Below are 19,127 nucleotides of genomic sequence, written 5' to 3'. Positions count from 1 at the left end.
TATAAATACAAATATGTACAAGAAAGAAAAAAAGCTTACAAAGCTTAGAAATTCAACTCATTCGATGCGCAGTTCTCAGCAGTGAGTAGGGTGGGCACATTGAAGAATTGCTGATGGTGTGATAAATAAGACTCCTTGGTTTTATTGTGCCGTTTGTGTGGTGATGTTCAGGGTAGGCCGAGTCGGTCCTTAGGGTGGGGTCTGTGTGCAGTCGTGCTGGAAGGACGGGAGGGGTCTGTGTGTCAACAGCAGAGCATCAACACCGGGGAGTTGTTTACTTTGAGAGCTTCACCACAGTAGAGTGCCGGCAGCCTGTGTCCCAATCTCTCATCTAAAAATCAGCCCATTTCAGAATGTGGATCAATGCAGACAAGATAATTCAGTTTTAGTCACATATGATCCATGATAAATAGTGGATACGGGTGGATATCCGGTGTTGTACTTACAGACAACAGAAGTTGTCAAATTGTGCAAACCCTTGGTTATAAACAGTGAAAAGAGCCAAGGAAAGGGACACATTCCACAGTGAGAGAAGGAACTGCATCTAGCTGCTTACATTTGTTATTCACTTTCATACAGGCTGACAAAGCTCCTCCCTCAGCATTCTTATTGGTTGACAGGAGAAGGGGGCCCCTTTTGGGGGACAGAGCTTGGCATACACAGAGACACACACATACCAGCTGTTGTGAAACTGTGTAGCCTTTTTATCACAAGCAAGGGTCTCCACGTGATGGAGCTACGGCCCCTCCCCCTCTCTCCGCAGAGTCTCAGGAAGAAAAACAGCCTGCAAGCAATGCCAGCCAGTCCCTCAGAGCAGGTATGACCCGTAGAAGGAGCTAAGAGTTAGTGAGGATGTCCCATCAGCGCCTTAATAAAAGTTACAGCATCCTGGAGCTGGCAACCCTTTTGTTACACAACTCCTTTCACTACCTACACATGTAGGATCGTAATTTGCACCAGTTTGCGATGAATTATAATTCATGGACATTTTTGTAGAGGTTGATACATCTTCGTAAGGGAAAATCAAGTATGAAATTTCAAAGTGGAAAATACAAACTTCAGAAGCCTTTTTAAACCTCAAAAACAATACAAGTTTTACATTTCCTGCATTGCAGGAAAGTTCTCCAGAAACAAAGTGATCAAATTAAGATCCTACATCTGTCTCCATGACTTGCATTTTCTTGGGAGTAGAGTCCACCCCAGCAGTCTGTTGTAAGAGAAAAGAAAAGACGATTCAGAGATAAAGTGTTGGATGAGGATTCTACCGGATGGCTGACGGTTTCACTCAACATTCGGACGCAGTAGTCTCGACCACGGCACGAGGCACCGACATCCAAGGTCTGCTTTTTGCAGTGTCACAGTCTTTGGCGAGGGGAGTGTGAGGAGGGTTAAGAGCAGATGTGTGCCCACACCTGGCAGAATGGCTTCTTTTCAGGACTGAGTATCACATCAAAAAGAAATCACTTACAGAGAAATAACAGGTCGTCACCTTTTCATAGGCTAGTGTCCGTGTGCAGGTCCACAGTGGGCAGTTCCACCATCATCAGTCTTCTTCCTCAGTTATAGGCACTATGTTCTTTACAGGGATACGACAGTGTCTGCCTTTTTTTTTTTTTTTTTTTTTTTACAATTGTTAAAGTGGAAAAAATACATTGTACTCAATTGTACAGTTCTTCATTGAGACAAACCACTAATGCTGAAATGAAATCATTTTCTATTCTAGAGTCTGTAACAAAACACACTGACCATTACAAGTAATCAATGTCCCCTCAAGATTCTCAAAAAGTGATTAAACCGCAAAACAAATATTCATCAAAATCTAGTGTTTATGACATTGTTGTCCGCTACCATCTGATTAAAATGACCAAAATGGATGGACAAGGCATCAGTGTAACATGGAATTATCGGCTATGTTTTGAGATTCATATCGGCAGGAAGGCATTCTTTCTGGCGTTAAACATCTGCATTATTGATAATCACCAGTTTTCTATGTTAAAGGAACAAGACCAATTGAAAGACAAAATTAGTGAAGCGGCGAGTTCATGAATCTCTTTGAATAGTGAGACAGAGCTCTTAGTTTTAGAGAGAGGTAGTATTGAATAAGTCCCGGTCTATTTCATATTAATTCTTGATAAATGATTGTAACGCTCCAGAAATACTTGGTGGAATCCAACCCCAATATGTCCTTTTCATCATCTTGTTCCACAGGTTGTCCTTTTTTCCCCCCGAAGAATGCACTGGTGAATAACCAGCCAGTATAAATACATCTCAATGGTAATACTTGTGTTTGTTGCTTTAAGTCCCTGCATATTCATTTCATCTTGCTATAGGAAAGGAGAAGATGGCACCAGCAGGCCACCAAAAATGTGCATTCATCATACAGTAGAAGTGTATCAGACATATCCATCAGTCTTTTTGTATAAATATAACAAGTTCTTTGTATGAAAATAGAGAGAGATAATAAAAAAATCAGTCAGTCATTCTTCCCGCCCCAGCTCATAAAATGCTGGGCAGCTGTGACTATGACGTGGCGCCAATCAGTCAAGAGCGCACCAGGATCTCCATGATGTGGTCGAGGTCATTGAGACACATCTGCAGAGTGCTGCTGGAGGTGGTGCAGGTGGAGAATGCCTTGAGGTTATAGTCATTCCCCAATGAGGCTCCGCTGCTCCCTCTGGGAGGGGGGCAGGCCAGAACAGAGAAGTCTGACGGGTCGTACATGGATGTGTCAATGTCCTCAAAGATGTCGTCCAGCTGCAGGTCCGTCAGGTAGCTGGTGGAGTTTGTGATTTCAAAGGATCCGAACAGCAGATCCGGCAACTTGCCAACGTCCTCTGACCACGGCCCCTTGGGGAGCTCTGTGCAGGTCGACTGTGCGTCGTCGTCTTCACACAGCAGTGAGGATGAGAGTGCAGCCACTGGGGTGGAGGGACGGTCCGAGGGCACGGGCGGCAGCTCCGGGGAGTGGCACGGTGTGGCGGGTGCTGGAGGGGGGGACTCCGGATGGTGCGGGCCTCCCTCCTGCCTCATCTCCCGTTGAATCTGGCGCAGAGTGTTAGCCAGCAGCACCGAGCGGTGCAGGCTGGGTTCAGCTCGGCGCTGGCAGCTCTGGAGCTTGTCCAGACACAGGTCCAGCACCAGCTGCCTCTGCTGGGGGTAGGGCAGGTCCAGCATCTGGTCCTCGCATTCACTAAGCTTACGCTTCACCCCGCGGCCCACCATGTACCTGTAGAGGGAAAAGGAAGAAAAGGATGTTAGACCACAGAAGAGAAGAATAAAGTAAATTGAGTAAAGCCAGTGTGTCTACGTATGCGGATGACTCAACACCATACACGTCAGCTACTACAGCAACTGAAATAACTGCAACACTTAACAAAAGAGATGTAGTTAGGTTCGGAAAGGGTAGCAAGGAATAAGTTAGTCCTAAATATTTCCAAAACTAAAAGCATTGTATTGGAGATAAATCATTCACTAAACCCTAAACCTTAACTACATCTCGTAATGAATAATGTGGAAATTGAACAAGTTGAGGTGACTAAACTGCTTGGAGTAACCCTGGATTGTAAAAACTGTCATAGTCAAAACATATTGAAATAATAGTAGTTCAGTAGTGTGGTCAGGTGCCATAAAGAGGGACTTGCAGTTGGCTCAGAACAGGGCAGCACGGAAGTACACTGGGTGCTAACATTAACGATATGCATGTCAATCTCTCATGGCTCAAAGTTGAAGAGAGATTGACTTCATCACTACTTGTTTTTGTAAGAGGTGTTGACAAGCTGAATGTACCGAGCTGTCCGTTTCAAATACTAGCACACAGTTCAGACACCCCATGCATACCCCACAAGAAATGCCACCAGAGGTCTCTTCACAGTCCCCAAGTGCAGAACAGACTATGGGAGGTGCACAGTACTACATGAAACTCTATTCCACATCAGGTAACTGATGCAAGCAGTAGAATCCTTTATATATATGGTAAAAATTCACCTTATGGAACAACGGGGAATGGGAAGACACACAAAGGCACAGACACATGCATACGCACACATTGTGATATTGTTGTATGGTGGTATTAAACATTTTGTATTGTAGATATGTAGTGGTGTAATAATGTTATATGATGTACTGTTATCTTTTGTTTTATTATGTAATTAAGTGCTTTAATATGTTTGGACCCCAGGAAGAGTAGCTGCTGTCTTAGCAGCAGCTAATGGAGATCCCTAATAAATACAAATACAAGCACATAACGACAAGAGACCGGAGCCTTGTGAGTCACTCACTATTGTGAAGCACACACCAGGTGATCTAGTTTCAGTATGGAATTCACAAGTAAATGTTTGCCAGCTAGATATCTTATAACTATTAAAAGTTAAGTCAAACATTTGCTAAATGCTCTGCAGTTTGGTTTGCTAACTTAGTAGCTAGTTATCTAGCTAGGGAAATGGTTCGCTTCTTGCAATCAAGCTCCTCTTGGTAACAGCAGAGAATCCCCTCCTGGATCAAGAGCCTTGCCATCTAATATTTGTTTGTGCGTGAAGCAAACTGTGAGTAGCATTGAGTTACTTGCATAACTTTAAGAGCTGGAATGCCTTTCTTGCAAATAGTTTGTCAGACTACAAAATGTTTTGCATGCGGTCATTTAGCTAGCATTCGCTATGGGAATTGAGATGTTACTTGTTAGCATCGCTAACCTTCGGATTGAACATAGCACCCCTTGTGTTCAGTGCAGGTATTACCTAATATATCAGGATGACACAAGGTGAAGGTATAACAATCTGGATACCGCCCAAGCCTAATGACCAGACCACAAAGTCTGTAGTGAACCCATCATTTTATTTAAATAACACGACTGACAGAGGCTTTCTACGTGTCTATCGAGACACCAATTAACACATTCATACAGTGCATTTGGAAAGTATTCAGACCCCTTGACTTTTTCCACTTTTCTACGTTACAGCCTTATTCTAAAATGGATTAAATTGTTGTTTTCCACTCATCCACAAACACACACTACCCCATAATAACAAAGCAAAAAACAGGTTACATAAGTATTCAGACCCTTTACTCAGTACTTTGTTGAAGCGATTACAGCCTTGATTCTTCTTGGGTATGACGCTACAAGCTTGGCACACCTGTATTTGGGGAGTTTCTCCCATTCTTCCCTACAGATCCTCTCAAGCTCTGTCAGGTTGGATGGGGAGCGTCGCTGCACAGCTATTTTCAGGTCTCTCCAGAGATGCTCGATCTGGTTCAAGTCCAGGATCTGGCTGGGCCACTCAAGGACATTCAGAGACTTGTTTCCGAAGCCACTCCTGCGTTGTCTTGGCTGTGTGCTTAGGGTTGTTGTCCTGTTGGAAGGTGAACCTTCGCCCCAGTCTGAGGTCCTGAGCGCTCTGGAGCAGGATATCTCTGTACTTTGCTCCGTTCAGCTTTGCCTCGATCTTGACTAGTCTCCCAGTCCCTGCCGCTGAAAAATATCCCCACAGCATGATGCTGCCACCACCATGCTTCACTGTAGGGATGGTGCCAGGTTTCCTCCAGACATGATGCTTGGCATTCAGGCCAAAGAGTTTAATCTTGGTTTCATCAGACCAGAGAATCTTGTTTCTCATGGTCTGAGTCATTTAGGTGCCTTTTGGCAAACTCATTGCGGGCTGTCATGTGCCTTTTATTGAGGAGTGGCTTCCGTCTGGCCACTCTACCATAAAGGCCTAATTGGTGGAATGCTGCAGAGATGGTTGTCCTTCTGGAAGGTTCTCCCATCTCCACAGAGGAACTCTATAGCTCTGTCAGAATGACCATTGGGTTCTTGGTCACCTCTCTGACCAAGACCCTTCTCCCCCGATTGCTCAGTATGGACGGGCGGCCTGATCTAGGAAGTGTCTTGGTGGTTCCAAAATTCTTCCATTCAAGAATGATAGAAGCCACTGTGTTCTTGGGGACTTCAATTCTGGTACCCTTCCCCAGATCTGTGCCTCGACACAATCCTGTCTCGGAGCTCTACGGACAATTCCTTCGACCTCATGGCTTGGTTTTTGCTCTGACATGCACTGTCAACTGTGGGACCTTATATAGACAGGTGTGTGCCTTTCCAAATCAATTGAATTGACCACAGGTGGACTCCAATCAAGTTGTAGAAACATCTCAAGGTTGATCAATGGAAACAGGATGCACCTGAGCTCAATTTCTAGTCTCATAGCAAAGGGTCTGAATACTTATGTAAATAAGGTATCTTTTTTGGGCAAACATTTCTAAAAACCTGATTTCACTGTCATTATGGGGTATTGTGTGTAGATTGATGAGGGGGGGAAAATAATGTCATCAATTTTAGAATAAGGCTGTAATGGAACATAATGTAGAAAAAGGGAAGGGGTCTGAATACCTGTCCATTCAAGAGGGGAAAACCCTGTTGGCTGTCTGAGTGGTTGCTGCAGCATGATCGGGAGAGCTGTGGCGCTAGCTAGCGCTGCTCGTAGGTCACATGGCCCACTCCTCTCAGGGGGAATGAGGTGCAGTGTTGGGAGCACGGTGCTAGACTTGCTAGTCACCATGGTGATCTATATCCATCTAGCCTGCCTGGATGTCAGCTCTAGATCCTGTCTCAGGACGGAGTACTGGCTGACTGAGCAGTCCACATCACAGTCTCCTTTCTCTCTCTCTTTGCACAATGAGTATTATCACCACACACAGGTTTGGAAATTGGCATAAGTAAAACACTGGATCACCCGTTTGATTGACAGTACCTCTGATAAAAAATGAGCGACCACTCCTGCTGTCTGTGTATAATAATTACATTAGCTATTACAGGAGCTATCTCTGCAGTGATTCCTTGATCACAGCACACAGCCGATATGATGAGCTCTCCTCTCTCCCCCTCTGCTTTTCCTGGAGCACCGCCTCTCTTCCAATCAGTGTTTGGTGTTGGAGCTGAGGGGGCATCGACATGAAGCCAGGCCGTAGCAGCCTACTCCGTGCTGTAGGCATTTCTGCATCCACGACTCATCCATCACTTGGCTGCATGCAACCAGACATCCTCCGCAGGTCCCAGTGCACATTGGTCTTCTCTACAGCAGAGGCATCAGCAATGGGAATGAATGCCTTTGAGGATAGTGTGGCAAGGAATGCCATTGCACAACATAAGTAAGCTCTTTTTAATAAAGTCAAGTTATAGTGAACTTTAAGATGCCTAACAGATGGAGAATAGTTTGTATCCAATTGATTTACTGCCGTCTTCTAATCTAAACGTATCATTTTCCACCTTCAGGGTGTTGTACTGTGCAGTGTTGCTTCAACGTTTGTGTGTGTGTGTGTACGTGTCTGAGGCCAGTGGTTACATAACTGCATACTCCACCACAAAGAGCAGTGCTCCTTACAGACCTGCCCTATATGCTAGGTGTTCACAAAACAGTCATAGGCTGAGGAATGGACACATTATAGCTCTGTGCTTTTGAGGTATCTGGAAGACATAGGAGTGGTGAAACTGAAGTCTGCAACCTGTCTCTGGCAGCAACAAAAGTCTATAAATGGAATGAGTCCATCAAATCCTATCAATTACTTCAATCCTATGATTTTTGCAGTGAAAACAAGACAGAGCAAGGCAGCGTCCCAGTGTGGATTACACCCAAGCTCCTGGGTGATAAATGTGATGTTAACTGGTCCGCTAACTTGTTCAAACACATGAAATGAAATTTGAAAAGCAAACCTATTCCATTAAATTCCCTAGCACTAGACTATTGTAATGTGGATTTGCATTCGCAGACAAAAACCTGTGGTTTATACTCTGAGCAGAGCAATAGCTAGCTGTGCCTCTCACATGTAAGCAGTTGAGGCAGTGAGCTATTCTTTACAGGGCCTCTCATTTAGCCAGCTTCTCCACAGCCTACTTACCATGGCAACAGTACCAGATGAGAGGCCGGAGCCAGAGCTAGATACCGAGACTTGACGGATTGTGCACAGATTATGCATAGGCCAAGATACAGAGAGAGGACAGTTGGAGTGGAGATATTGGCAGTGCAGCGTCAGGGAATTTTAAGTAAAGCCCCATCACAGTTCAACGTTGTGGAAATATATGTTACACATGGATAACCTCTAAGCCACATGTGTAAACTCATTCCACGGAGGGACAACTGTCTGCGGGTTTTCACTCCTCCCTTGTACTTGATTGATGAATTAGTAAGGAACTCCCCTCACCAGTATGAAAATGTATGCACTCACTAACTGTAAGTTAGTCTGTGGTTGTGAAGCTAGTTGGACATACTGCCAAATTATCTAAAATGACGTTGGAGGCGGATTATGGTTGAGAAATGAACATTGAATTCTCTGGCAACAACTCTGATGGACATTCCTGCAGTCAGCATGCCAATTGCACACTTGGTAAAGAAATGCTCACTAACAGGGATGTAAACAAATTTGTGCACAACATTTTAGAGAAATAAGCTTTTTGTGCATATGGAAAATGTCTGGGATATTTCAGCTCATGAAACATAGGACCAACACTTTACATGTTGCGTTTATTTCAGTGTAGATCCCCTACATAATGGTCTTGACGAAAAAAAGAAGAACAAAAAGTCAGGGGAGGTTCTCTTCTGCACGGTTCAACCAATCCAGTAAATGTGGAGGAGGAGTTAAGATGGAGTGTCGCATTGTTTAACGTCCAAAAGAGGAAGTCGCGTCACAGACTCCCTTTCCATTTTCCCTGAAAACTGGAACATCCGGTTGTTGGGGACTCGGCAGGAGCTAGAACCTTGTCGACCAGCGTTTCCCCAAACTCTGTCCTGGGGACCCCAAGGGGTGCACGTTTTGTTTTTTGCCCTGTTGTAGACCCTGGCTGATTCAGTGTGGACAGGTAAACTAGCAACTAAATCTAGTAAATATACTGTATTTTGCAGTTATCGCAGGTGTAGCGAAATGCTTAAGTTCCTAGCTCCAAAAGTGCAGTAATACCTTACAGTACACACAAATCCCAAAAATAAAAATAAAGGAATTAACAAACAGAAATATTAGAACAAGCAATGTCAGAATCCGGAAAATAAACACGATGGTGTGTATAGACATTATTGACAGTATATGAATAGAAAAAGTGTGTATAGCAGTAGTTATATAGGATGAGCCTTGACTAGAATACAGTATATACATATATGAAGTGGGACAAACAGTAAGTAAACATTATTAAAGTGACCAGTGTTCAATGACTATGTACATAGGGCAGCAGTCTAAGGTATAGGTTGAGTACCGGGTGGTAGCCTGCTAGTAACAGTGACTAAAGATTTGATAGTCGTGTATCAACTCCCTGGCAAGAACTATTGACTGTCCCACTCTCCTTACATACTTTTTTTCATTTAGGTAAATTTGTGACATGCGGGGGAGACAAGTAGGGGCTGTAGATGCCGGAATTCGTAGCCACGCAGGCAGGGGAATCGTATACGGCACGACTGTCCCAAGCTTTATGGCACTTTCAAACAGGACTAAATTATGAGTGGAAAAACCCAGCCAAGTGAGCCAATTCAATAGTTTTCAACAAGATAATAAATTGGAGGAGGACATATGATTGCGTCATAAAATGTGGAATGGTTGTAAATTGACGCAACAACGGACCAGTCAGCCAATTGAAAACAGAGAACAGCGTCTCTTGCCTGTTTCTGCCCACTCTATGGACTTCCCTGCGTCGGTGGCACATGAATGAAGTCACGATTCTACACACTCACTCCCCCTCTCTCTCAGCCCTGGAGGCAACAGATATATGGCCAGAAGAGAGCAAGGAGGGGTATGCTGTGGGTGAAAGTGGGAGGAGAAAGAATAGAAATGAGGACATGCAGTGGGGATAGATGGCTGGGGAGTGGAAGGGAGGAAGGGATGAGGAGGCGGAGACAACCATTGATAAGCAGAGTAGGATCAGAGTAATGAACAGTTAAGCAGACAGACCGCTCTGGCGGATGTCTTTATATGGACAGATTTGTCACTGGGTGGCGGAACCACCCTGACGAAATGAGTCACGTTCATGAGGTAATAGATTAGTCACTGCCAGACACGGAGAAGTCCTCATCCAACTGATTTCGTTGGGGTTGAGCATGTGGATCCAGAGTCAAGGGGGAACTAACTGCCTGCTTAATAACACTGCTACATCCTACCTACATTCCGAAGTGTCATTACCATAACCTGGAGAAGAAGTAACAGATATTCTTATTTTCAAAAGTCGTTGGAAACTGCTTGGTTTTATACATCACTAAGGACACTCATGGCACATGAAGATGTTCACATATTCTGAATGTCGAAACTGAGCAAAACCAATATCAATGAATTGTTGAGTCTCCTTTCAGAAAGGCCACTTCACTAGTAGACAGCATGAGACCTCTTATTACTGACATGCATTGTTATACAGTGAAAAACAAGTATGCATCAGTCATGGAGGTCTCTTGTGGCTACTTTATTTTCTGCACGCTCGAGTCATGTGTGAACAACTGCAGAGGCTTTTCTGCATAATGCTACATATTTGCTAAATAACATATTCTGCCCGGCTCCTGTCACACCTCTTGCTTTAAGTCAGAGACAACATAGTGTAGGGCAGAAACCTAAACTACATTTCGCCAAATCAAATTGGATGGTTAATAAAACATATTGGGTACGATTATCTGTGTCAGACATAACTACATGAAGAAGCACTAGCATGCCGAAATGCAAAACCATTCTGTTGATGTGTCGACCAACGTTGCTTGCTGGCGCTACCACAGTTAACTAGCTAGCCAAGTTGATCCCATATTACACAACAGAGCAGTGCACACTGGAACTCAAAGCACTAACGTTAGCTAGCTAGCTAGTTCTGAAAACGCAACAATCGCCTTGTCGTCCCCGTTTCATAATGGAAAATACATTAAAAAACCATAAACATATAACTAGGTAATCGCTCAATTTATAGTAACAAAGGCTAGAAATTCTGCTGCCAGGAATCGAATCAAACAATCTGGTTCGTTTTGGTTCCCGATACAGCTCGCGCTAACGTTAACGTTAGTTAACTATGGTCGACATAATTTGGTTAGTTAGCTAGCTACTGTTAGCGAATTGAGCTAACTTAGTTTAGTTATTCGACTAATGTTTCAGGTGTAGATAGACACATGCCAATGCCAAGTAAATATCCTAAATCAATTTTAAAATGTGCGTTTCTCTTGTTGTGGAGGAAAATGAGAGGAAGTACAGTAGTAGCAGGCTAACTTAGCTAAAGACAAGTGGCTAGCTAGCTATGCTAACGTTAGCTAGGTTAGTTATGAAGTTTCAGTGGCAGTCAAACTGAGGTTTTTTTTTATTGCAAAAATTAACAAAATGTGTACTAAACCAAGTCAATTATCTTGATTGGATATTACCTTGACGAAGGGAGGGCATTTCCATGTTGTTCAGGTCCTTTCACGTCAGACTCCACATCCAAACGACACATCGTTGAGGCAGTTCGAATTCTGCTTTTTCTTCTCACCGACGTCTCGTAGGATACAATATCCCGTTGGCCCATATCATTATGTAGTGTTGTACTAGCTAGCTAGTTCTATTTCTCGCCACAGCAAAGACAAAGTAAGAAAACTGTGACAGATTGCTAAAAACTAGAATACATCTAGCTAGCAAGATATATACTGTTAGCTATGCTAACAGGCCTTATTATAAAATCCTCTGACTTTGAAAGTCGAAATATGCTTGTCAAAAGTATGGACATTCCTGGACAAAACTCCTCTATTTCAGGCATCGAACTACCTATTAGCTAACTGAAGAACCACCGTTCAAAACTTTGGCTACAACATTGTAGAACCTACCCGAAGGAGGCTCAGCTGATTGACGGTCGTCAGGTGGGAGAACCTTGATTGGTCCAATGAAATTTCAGACCCGCCTAGTAACTACGTCTGATTGGCAGAGTAGAATTCCCCCCACCCCTGCCCCTTCCTTCTCGTTCTAATTAACCGCCTTCCGCTCACATACTGGAAACGTGACCGAACGACCAGACGATTCAAAGAGCATTTACGTTTTTGCCACAAAATAGCAGTGATTAACAAGTTTGAGGAAAAATGTGTAATGTATTTGCCAATCTAAGGTTTTTAATCATTTTCACTTTTCCAGAATACAGTATCCTGCTGCCTAGCCAGGTGCAATCCACAAGAAATGCATGCTCACATAACCAGTAGTGGCCAGGGAAAAAGTGCGGGGGAAAGTAATAGAGTATATCGTGTAAAGCTTTTTTAGCATAAAAATATATTGACAACCTATGTTGTCAAGGAAGATAGAAGTGCCTTTATGCGTAGGGAGTCTGATCTTACGGTCCGGGACGATCAAGCTCTAAACTAAAGCATGAAACCAATGACTGAACAAAAATATAAACGCAACATGTAAAGTGTTTGTCCCATATTTCATGAGCTTAAATAAAATATCCCAGAAATGTCCCATAAGCACAAAATGCATATTTCTCTCAAATGTTGTGCATACATTTGTTTACATCCCTATTAGTGAGCATTTATCCGCTGCCAAGATAATTCATCCACCTGACAGGTGTGACATATCAAGAAGCTGATAAACAGCAGGATCATTACACAGGGCACCTTTTGCTGGGGACAATAAAAGCCCACTCTAAAATATGCAGTTTTGTCACACAACACAATACCACAGATGTCGAAAGTGTTGAGGTAGCGTGCAATTGGCATGCTAATTGCAGGAATGTCCACCAGAGCTGTTGCCAGAGAATGGAATGTTCATTTCTCTACCATAAGCCGCCTCCAACATCGTTTTACAGAATTTGGCAGTATGTCCAACCGGCCTCACCTCATGTTTCAGCATGATAATGCACAGCCCCATGTTGCAAGGATCTGTACACAATTCCTGGAAGCTGGAAATGTCCCAGTTCTTCCATGGCCTGCATACTCACAGACGTGTCACCCATTGAGCATGTTTGAGATGCTCTGGATCGACGTGTACGACAGCGTGTTCCAGGTCCCGCCATTATCCTGCAACTTTGCACAGCCATTGAAGAGGAGTGGGACAACATTCCACAGGCCACAATCAACCGCCTGATCAACTCTATGCGAAGGAGATTTGTCGCGCTGCATGAGGCAAATGGTGGACACACCAGATACTGACTGGTTTTCTGAACAATGCCCCTACATTTTTTTAAAGGTACTGTATCTGTGACCAACAGATGCATATCTGTATTCCCAGTCATGTGAAATCCACATATTAGGGCCTAATGAATATGTTTCAATTGACTGATTTCCTTATATGAACTGTAACTCAGTAAAATCTTTGAAATTGTTACATGTGGCGTTTATATTTTTGTTCAGTATATATGAAACACGCAGATAATCTGACTACTAATAGGTACTTATCACAGTAGGAGGCCGTTTCTACTTGTAGAATTGCAATGGGCAGTGCCCAACAACGGAGAGAGGACTGGAAATCACGCTCGGGTTGGAAATGGCAGCAAGTTGTGTGGACAAAATGGAGGAAATGGAGAAAAGGTTGGAGAAGCAACAGCTGTGCTGTAATGCAAACAACATGGGTGTCAGTTCTGATGATATGGAGCGGGAGGATTAGGGTCAAGGACCTGAATGATCTGTAGTGGAAAGACATAAGAAGAAGAGAGCTCATGATACAGAAAGCAGTGGAGCGTCTAGTAAAGAAAGCATAAAGAGGGCCAATGGAGGAAGCAAGAGTAATAATGTGTCAGAGTGGAAAGTGGTGATGGTGTTTGATGAGACCACAGGGCCTCATTTACACCATATCCGACTAACCAATGCTGTAGAGAAAGAGATAGGTGAAGTCAAACTAGCTCGGTTCATTGGAAAAGGTAGGTTGCTAATATTTTGTGGTAGCCAGGCTCAGCAAGGGAAGATTCTGCTAATTGAAAACCTCAATGGGAAGAAGACTAAAAGCCATGTCCCTGGTGCTTATGCTAGGTTGAGAGGAGTCATCACTGGGGTCCCAATATCTATGTCCATAGATGATAATAAAGAAAATGTGAAGGCAGGCAGAGGGATTGAGGCAAAAAGGTTGATCAGTAGGAAAGAGGGTCAAAAAAGTGAAAGTTTATCAGTGCTGCTGAGGTTTGAGGAGGTTTTTCCTGGAAAAGTACAGTTGGGATTCCTTAGTTTCAATGTCAGAGAATGTGTCCCTTCCCCATTGCAGTGTTTTAAATGCCAAAGAATGGGACATGTACCTGTTCAGTGTAAAGGAAAGAAAATATGTGCCAAGTGTGGAGGGGAACATGATTACGGTAAATGTGGGAGCAATGTGAAGGTTAAGTGTTGTAATTGTGGGGGGAAACATAGTGCAGCATTTGGTGGATGCTAAGTACAGAGAGAGGCTAGAGAGGCTCAGAGATATAGGATCAGTGATGGTGTATCATATGCAGAGGCTGTAAGACAGATTGGTGGAACTACAGTGCGGACTGATGGAGCTTCCATGGCTGATCCTCTACTAAGTGGACCTACTGTCGGGGCTGGTGCTTCTGCTGGTCCTGGCATGGTTTTGAGACATGTTCAGAAATCTTGCGATCATGAATGTACTGTGTCAAATGACACTGATAGTGAATAAAGTTAACTTCATAGCTTTCATTGGTAAGATTATCAACACGACTCAGGTTGTGGAAAGCAGAAATGCCAGGTTGAAGGTTATAGTGGATACAGCAAAAGAGTTATTGGGGGTAACAGATGTTACTGTCGAAATGGTTGTTGACATGCTGAAACAATCCACCCACATGCTGAATAATCCTAAAGGTGGATTGTTTCAGCATGATATATAGTATATACAGTTTAATGGATTGGGGGGGCTTGGAAAAGTTTGGTAGAAATTAGTAGGGATTATAATGTTTTATTTATTTATTTTTTGTAGTACAGAATTAGGCAGACCGTGATTGGTCGCACACTCCAGCACAGTAGGTGGCTGCACTCACCTTAAACGTTTGCAGACCGCCATTATATCATTGAAGAAGAAGCAGATGCAGAAGAAGAAGAAGCCCTAGTTAGTTTTTTGGGGAATCCTGTTTCCATCCCGCACAGTAGGTGGCTGGATGCACATTAAATTGTGCAATCGCTAATATACCATAAATATACCATTTTTTTCCGGTCTAATCCATCCTTGTCATCAGAATTGTTCTAACTAAAACAATAAAGCTGCATAGTACATCTTTTTTTTCTAGAGCAAGTCTTTACATCTTTTACCTCTAGCTAAGGAGTTTTGTGCTTGAAGTAGGATTAGGTTTGATAATGTGCATTATAGCTTATTTGTTAGCTAACGTTAGCTTGCTAACTGAGCAAGACAGTGACACACACACTTAATATAAAATAAATGGGGTGGTAAGTGCAGCACAATGCACACAACACTAAATGCTTTACCAAGCTAGCTATCTGGCCACTGTAGCTAGTAACATTATATGCCTGGAGTCATGTCCTCATTCGAGGCCTAATGGTACAGTCCTGGAAAATCTTGTATCCATACCAATTCAAGCCAGCCCTACAGTATCTTTAAACAGAGTGTTACCTACTGAACATAGCATGGTTGTTTTAGAGACTTCGTCTGATCTTGAACCCCTTGGGCTGATTCATGTAAATACCAGAAGTTTGATTTAGACTATTATTTTATTGTAACTCTGGCTTCAAATTCTGATGTGTCTCTCTGACTGGTTATAATATACTGTATTTCGATCTGACAGCGTTGGCAGAGGTTGGGGTGTCGCCATATTCGTAAAGAGCAATTAGAATGTTCTGTGTCCCTTTCCACCTCTGTCCCTAAGCAATTTGAATGCCTAATCCTAAATGTGGGCCTTGGTAATAATAGCCCATTAAAACTAGTGGGAATTTATCGCCCTCCCTCGGCTCCGCCTTGTTCTCTAAGCAAATTGTATTAATTACTGTCTGACTCTGCTAAATCTGAATTGTTAATATTGGGTCATCTTAATCTGGATTGGTTAATGCCAGTATCAGATAGGCTGAACGAAATTTGTACTGAGCTAAATCTAACTCGCCACAACATTAAACACCCTGAAATATCGACTCTTTTAGATATTATTCTAACAAATGCCCCTCATAAGTATACTGCCAATGGAATCTTTGCTAATGAGCTCAGTGACCATTGTCCCATTGCCTGCATAAGAGATGCTAAACTACCTAAATCCCACCCACGCATTATTACAAAGATACATTTTAGGAATTTTAATGAGCAACATTTAATGTCTGATCTGGGGTTGTCTTACTGGGGGATTGTATCATCTATCTCTGACTCAGATCAGGCCCTAAATTGTTTACTTCTCTGTTTAACACTGTTGCAGATAAGCATGCTCCGTATAAAAAACGAACAGTAAAGGATAGCTCAAACCCTTGGTTCACACATGAATTGTCTGATAAATTACAGTAACTCAATTTTGCTTTGCTAAAGTTAGATTTACTGATACTACGTCTGACTCGCAGTCTTTCAGACATTTGAGAAATACTGTAGATGTCTATCTCTGGTTGGAAAAGCAAAGTCAATATACTTCTTGAACTGTATCTGAGAATGGTGGGAATCAAGCGAACTTCTGAAAGTAGGCAATATTCTGAAACAAAACTCTCCCCCCCTTTATTCACCTCAAAACAGACTTTAGAGAATGATGCACTCCCATATACACATTCTCTATTTTCATTTCAACCATTTTATATCTATGATGTACTAAGTGCCTTGTTAAAAATCAATGTAAGTTTCAGAATCCCTGGCCAACTCTCAGCTAATAATTTGTTAATTTCTCATTCTATTCTAAATGTGCACCAGTCTGGTTTTAGACTTTGACATTGCACCTCTTCAGCTGCTATGCTTGATCTAGATGATGTGTTAAATTGCTTACATGATAAAAAAACATTGTGCTTCTTATTTATAGACTTTTCCAAGGCCTTCAACACTGTTGACCATTACATTCAAAGGCTGACTGAAATAGGCCTTGATCAGGCTTCTAGCATGCGGTTTGAGAATTATTATCTGTTAACTTGTAATACTCATCTGTATGCAGACGACACTGTTATCTATGCTATTGCCCCAACTGTTGACCAGGCTATGTTGGAGCTGCAATCTGACATTGTTGCCATACAGAAAGCCCTGGTTGGTTTAAAACGTGTAAATGTTTTGTCATTTAGCAGACGCTCTTATCCAGAGCGACTTACAGTAGTGAGCGCATACATTTTCATTCATACTGGTCCCCCGTGGGAATGGAACCCACAACTCTGGCGTTGCAAGTGCCATGCTCTACCAACTGAGCCACACGGGACGTACTTAATGCAGGCAAGACTAAATTTATGTTGTTCTCTAATTCTCGCAAAAATGAATATTTGAATATTTGTGTTGTGCTGTATTGTACTTGTTTTATATTGTATTAGATTTTTTATTTTGTCTTATGAAATTGTAAAGGTAAAATAAAAATAATGTTTTTAAATGCAGTGTCTTTACTTTACCTAGCTAGCACAACAGCGAGCTAGTGAATCATGCTAACCATTTAGCTAACGTTAGCCAGCTAGCTTAAAATGTATATATGGGCTGTATGTAAGTCGCTCTGTATAAGAGCGTCTGCTAAATGACTTAAATGTATGTGATTATGGAAAGTGAATTAAATTGTTTCTTTGTCATCTTCCTAGTTATCTAGCTGTGGCCATCTGGCGAGTATCAACAAGGGCTTTTTACAACAATAGCAACATTAGCGCAGCTAGCGAACTAGCTAGCTAACACTGACTTCACTAGACCATAAAGCAACGCACACGGACATGCATTGCCAAACAACGCTCCTGCCACCTTCTGGTTTCTAGTATTTTAACAAGGCTGAGTGGCTTATGACTTCAAGGTCTTTACTGTGTGGACACAAAAGAGATTGACTGCCGACACTCTGTTCAGAGGTGCTAAGTACTGTCGGCAGGAAAACGTTTGACAATGTGTGTCTGAACTATAACACCTATGGCAAAAGCCCAGGCAAATGACGTAGGCATTAGAACGCTCATGTACCACATGCTACTGTATCCCCACTCTTTCCAGAAACATCTGTGCGACTATGCCCCCTGTAGGCATCCCACCACTGCCACCAATGTAGCAGACCAATACCTAGGAGAGAGAAAAGTGCTGTACAGGGGCGTAATCTTACGATTCTGCGGCCCCGAGTTCAGAGCTCTAACACCAAAGCCCAAAAGCCAAGGCAACTGACGCGGGCACTAGAACGCTCACATATCCCATTCTACAAAAACAATAGTAAGGTGCATTCCATGAGATTTGCACTTATTTAATGTATTTAATATGACTAATGATCAAGGAATTACATACCACAAGAGCATAACTTTTCTGATAGTTTGTCTACAAAGCCTCCCATAACAATAAAAACCAAACATACAAAATTAGGTCCTTTGTTTTTGGGTTGTGATGACATACAGTCACCTCCAAAAATATTGTCACCCTTGATAAAGATGAGCAAAAATGACTGTATAAAATAAATAATAAAAATACTGAGCTGTATTGTATGCTCAAAAAATGGGAAAATTATCTTATTTTATACTAATACAATTACTCAGAGAAAAACATTATTGGCACCCTTTTTTCAATACTTTGTGCACCCTCAACTTATGAGGATAACGGCATATAGCCTTTTTCTATAATGTTTTATGAGATTGGAGAACATATTGGGAGGGATCTTAGACCAATCCTCCATATATAATATTTCCAGATCCTTGATATCCTTTGGTCTGCGCTTATGGACTACCCTCTTCAATTAAAACCACAGGTTTTCAATGAGGTTCATGTCCGGAGACTGAGACAGCCATTGCAAAATATTGATTTTGTGGTCAATTACCAATTTCTTTCTGGATTGTGTGCTTGGAGTCACTGTCTTGCTGGAAGATCCACTTACAGCCAAGTTTCACCCTCCTGGCAGAGGCAACTAAGTTTTTGGCTAAAATGTCCTGGTACTTGTTAGAGTTCATGATAGCCTCGTTATTGTTATTTTATTGTGTTACTTTTTATTTTATATTTTACTTTAGTTTATTCTTAACTCTATTTCTTGAACTGCAATGTTGGTTAAGGGCTTGAAAGTAAGCATTTCACGGTAAGGTCTGCACCTGTTGTATTCGGCGCATTTGACAAATAAAAATTGATTTGATGCCGTTGAC

The 19,127-nt window shown here is 42.4% G+C and overlaps 1 protein-coding gene across 1 annotated transcript; it reads right to left on the bottom strand.

The window, feature by feature from the left end:
- Positions 1 to 1,694: 1,694 nt before the first annotated feature.
- Positions 1,695 to 11,796, bottom strand: LOC121552285 (SERTA domain-containing protein 2). Its single transcript, XM_041865081.1, has 2 exons — positions 11,352 to 11,796; positions 1,695 to 3,226 (listed from the first exon to the last, which is right to left on the bottom strand). The coding sequence occupies exons 1-2, from the start codon at positions 11,492 to 11,494 to the stop codon at positions 2,542 to 2,544; spliced, it is 828 nt and encodes a 275-aa protein (XP_041721015.1). The 5' UTR covers positions 11,495 to 11,796; the 3' UTR covers positions 1,695 to 2,541.
- Positions 11,797 to 19,127: the final 7,331 nt, after the last annotated feature.

The sequence above is a fragment of the Coregonus clupeaformis genome, chromosome 36 (assembly GCF_020615455.1).
Source record: "Coregonus clupeaformis isolate EN_2021a chromosome 36, ASM2061545v1, whole genome shotgun sequence".
NCBI lineage: Eukaryota > Metazoa > Chordata > Actinopteri > Salmoniformes > Salmonidae > Coregonus > Coregonus clupeaformis.
Note: the sequence above shows the minus strand (reverse complement) of the source record. Positions and strands in the feature narration are given on the sequence as shown.

Bases quoted from the DNA above. Each gene is read 5' to 3' on its own strand.
- LOC121552285 (XM_041865081.1), bottom strand. From the start codon at position 11,494: ATGGGCCAACGGGATATTGTATCCTACGAGACGTCGGTGAGAAGAAAA. The intron at 3,227-11,351 runs GTAATATCCAAT...TTCCCTCTACAG, and splicing joins AATGCCCTCCCTTCGTCAAG to GTACATGGTGGGCCGCGGGG.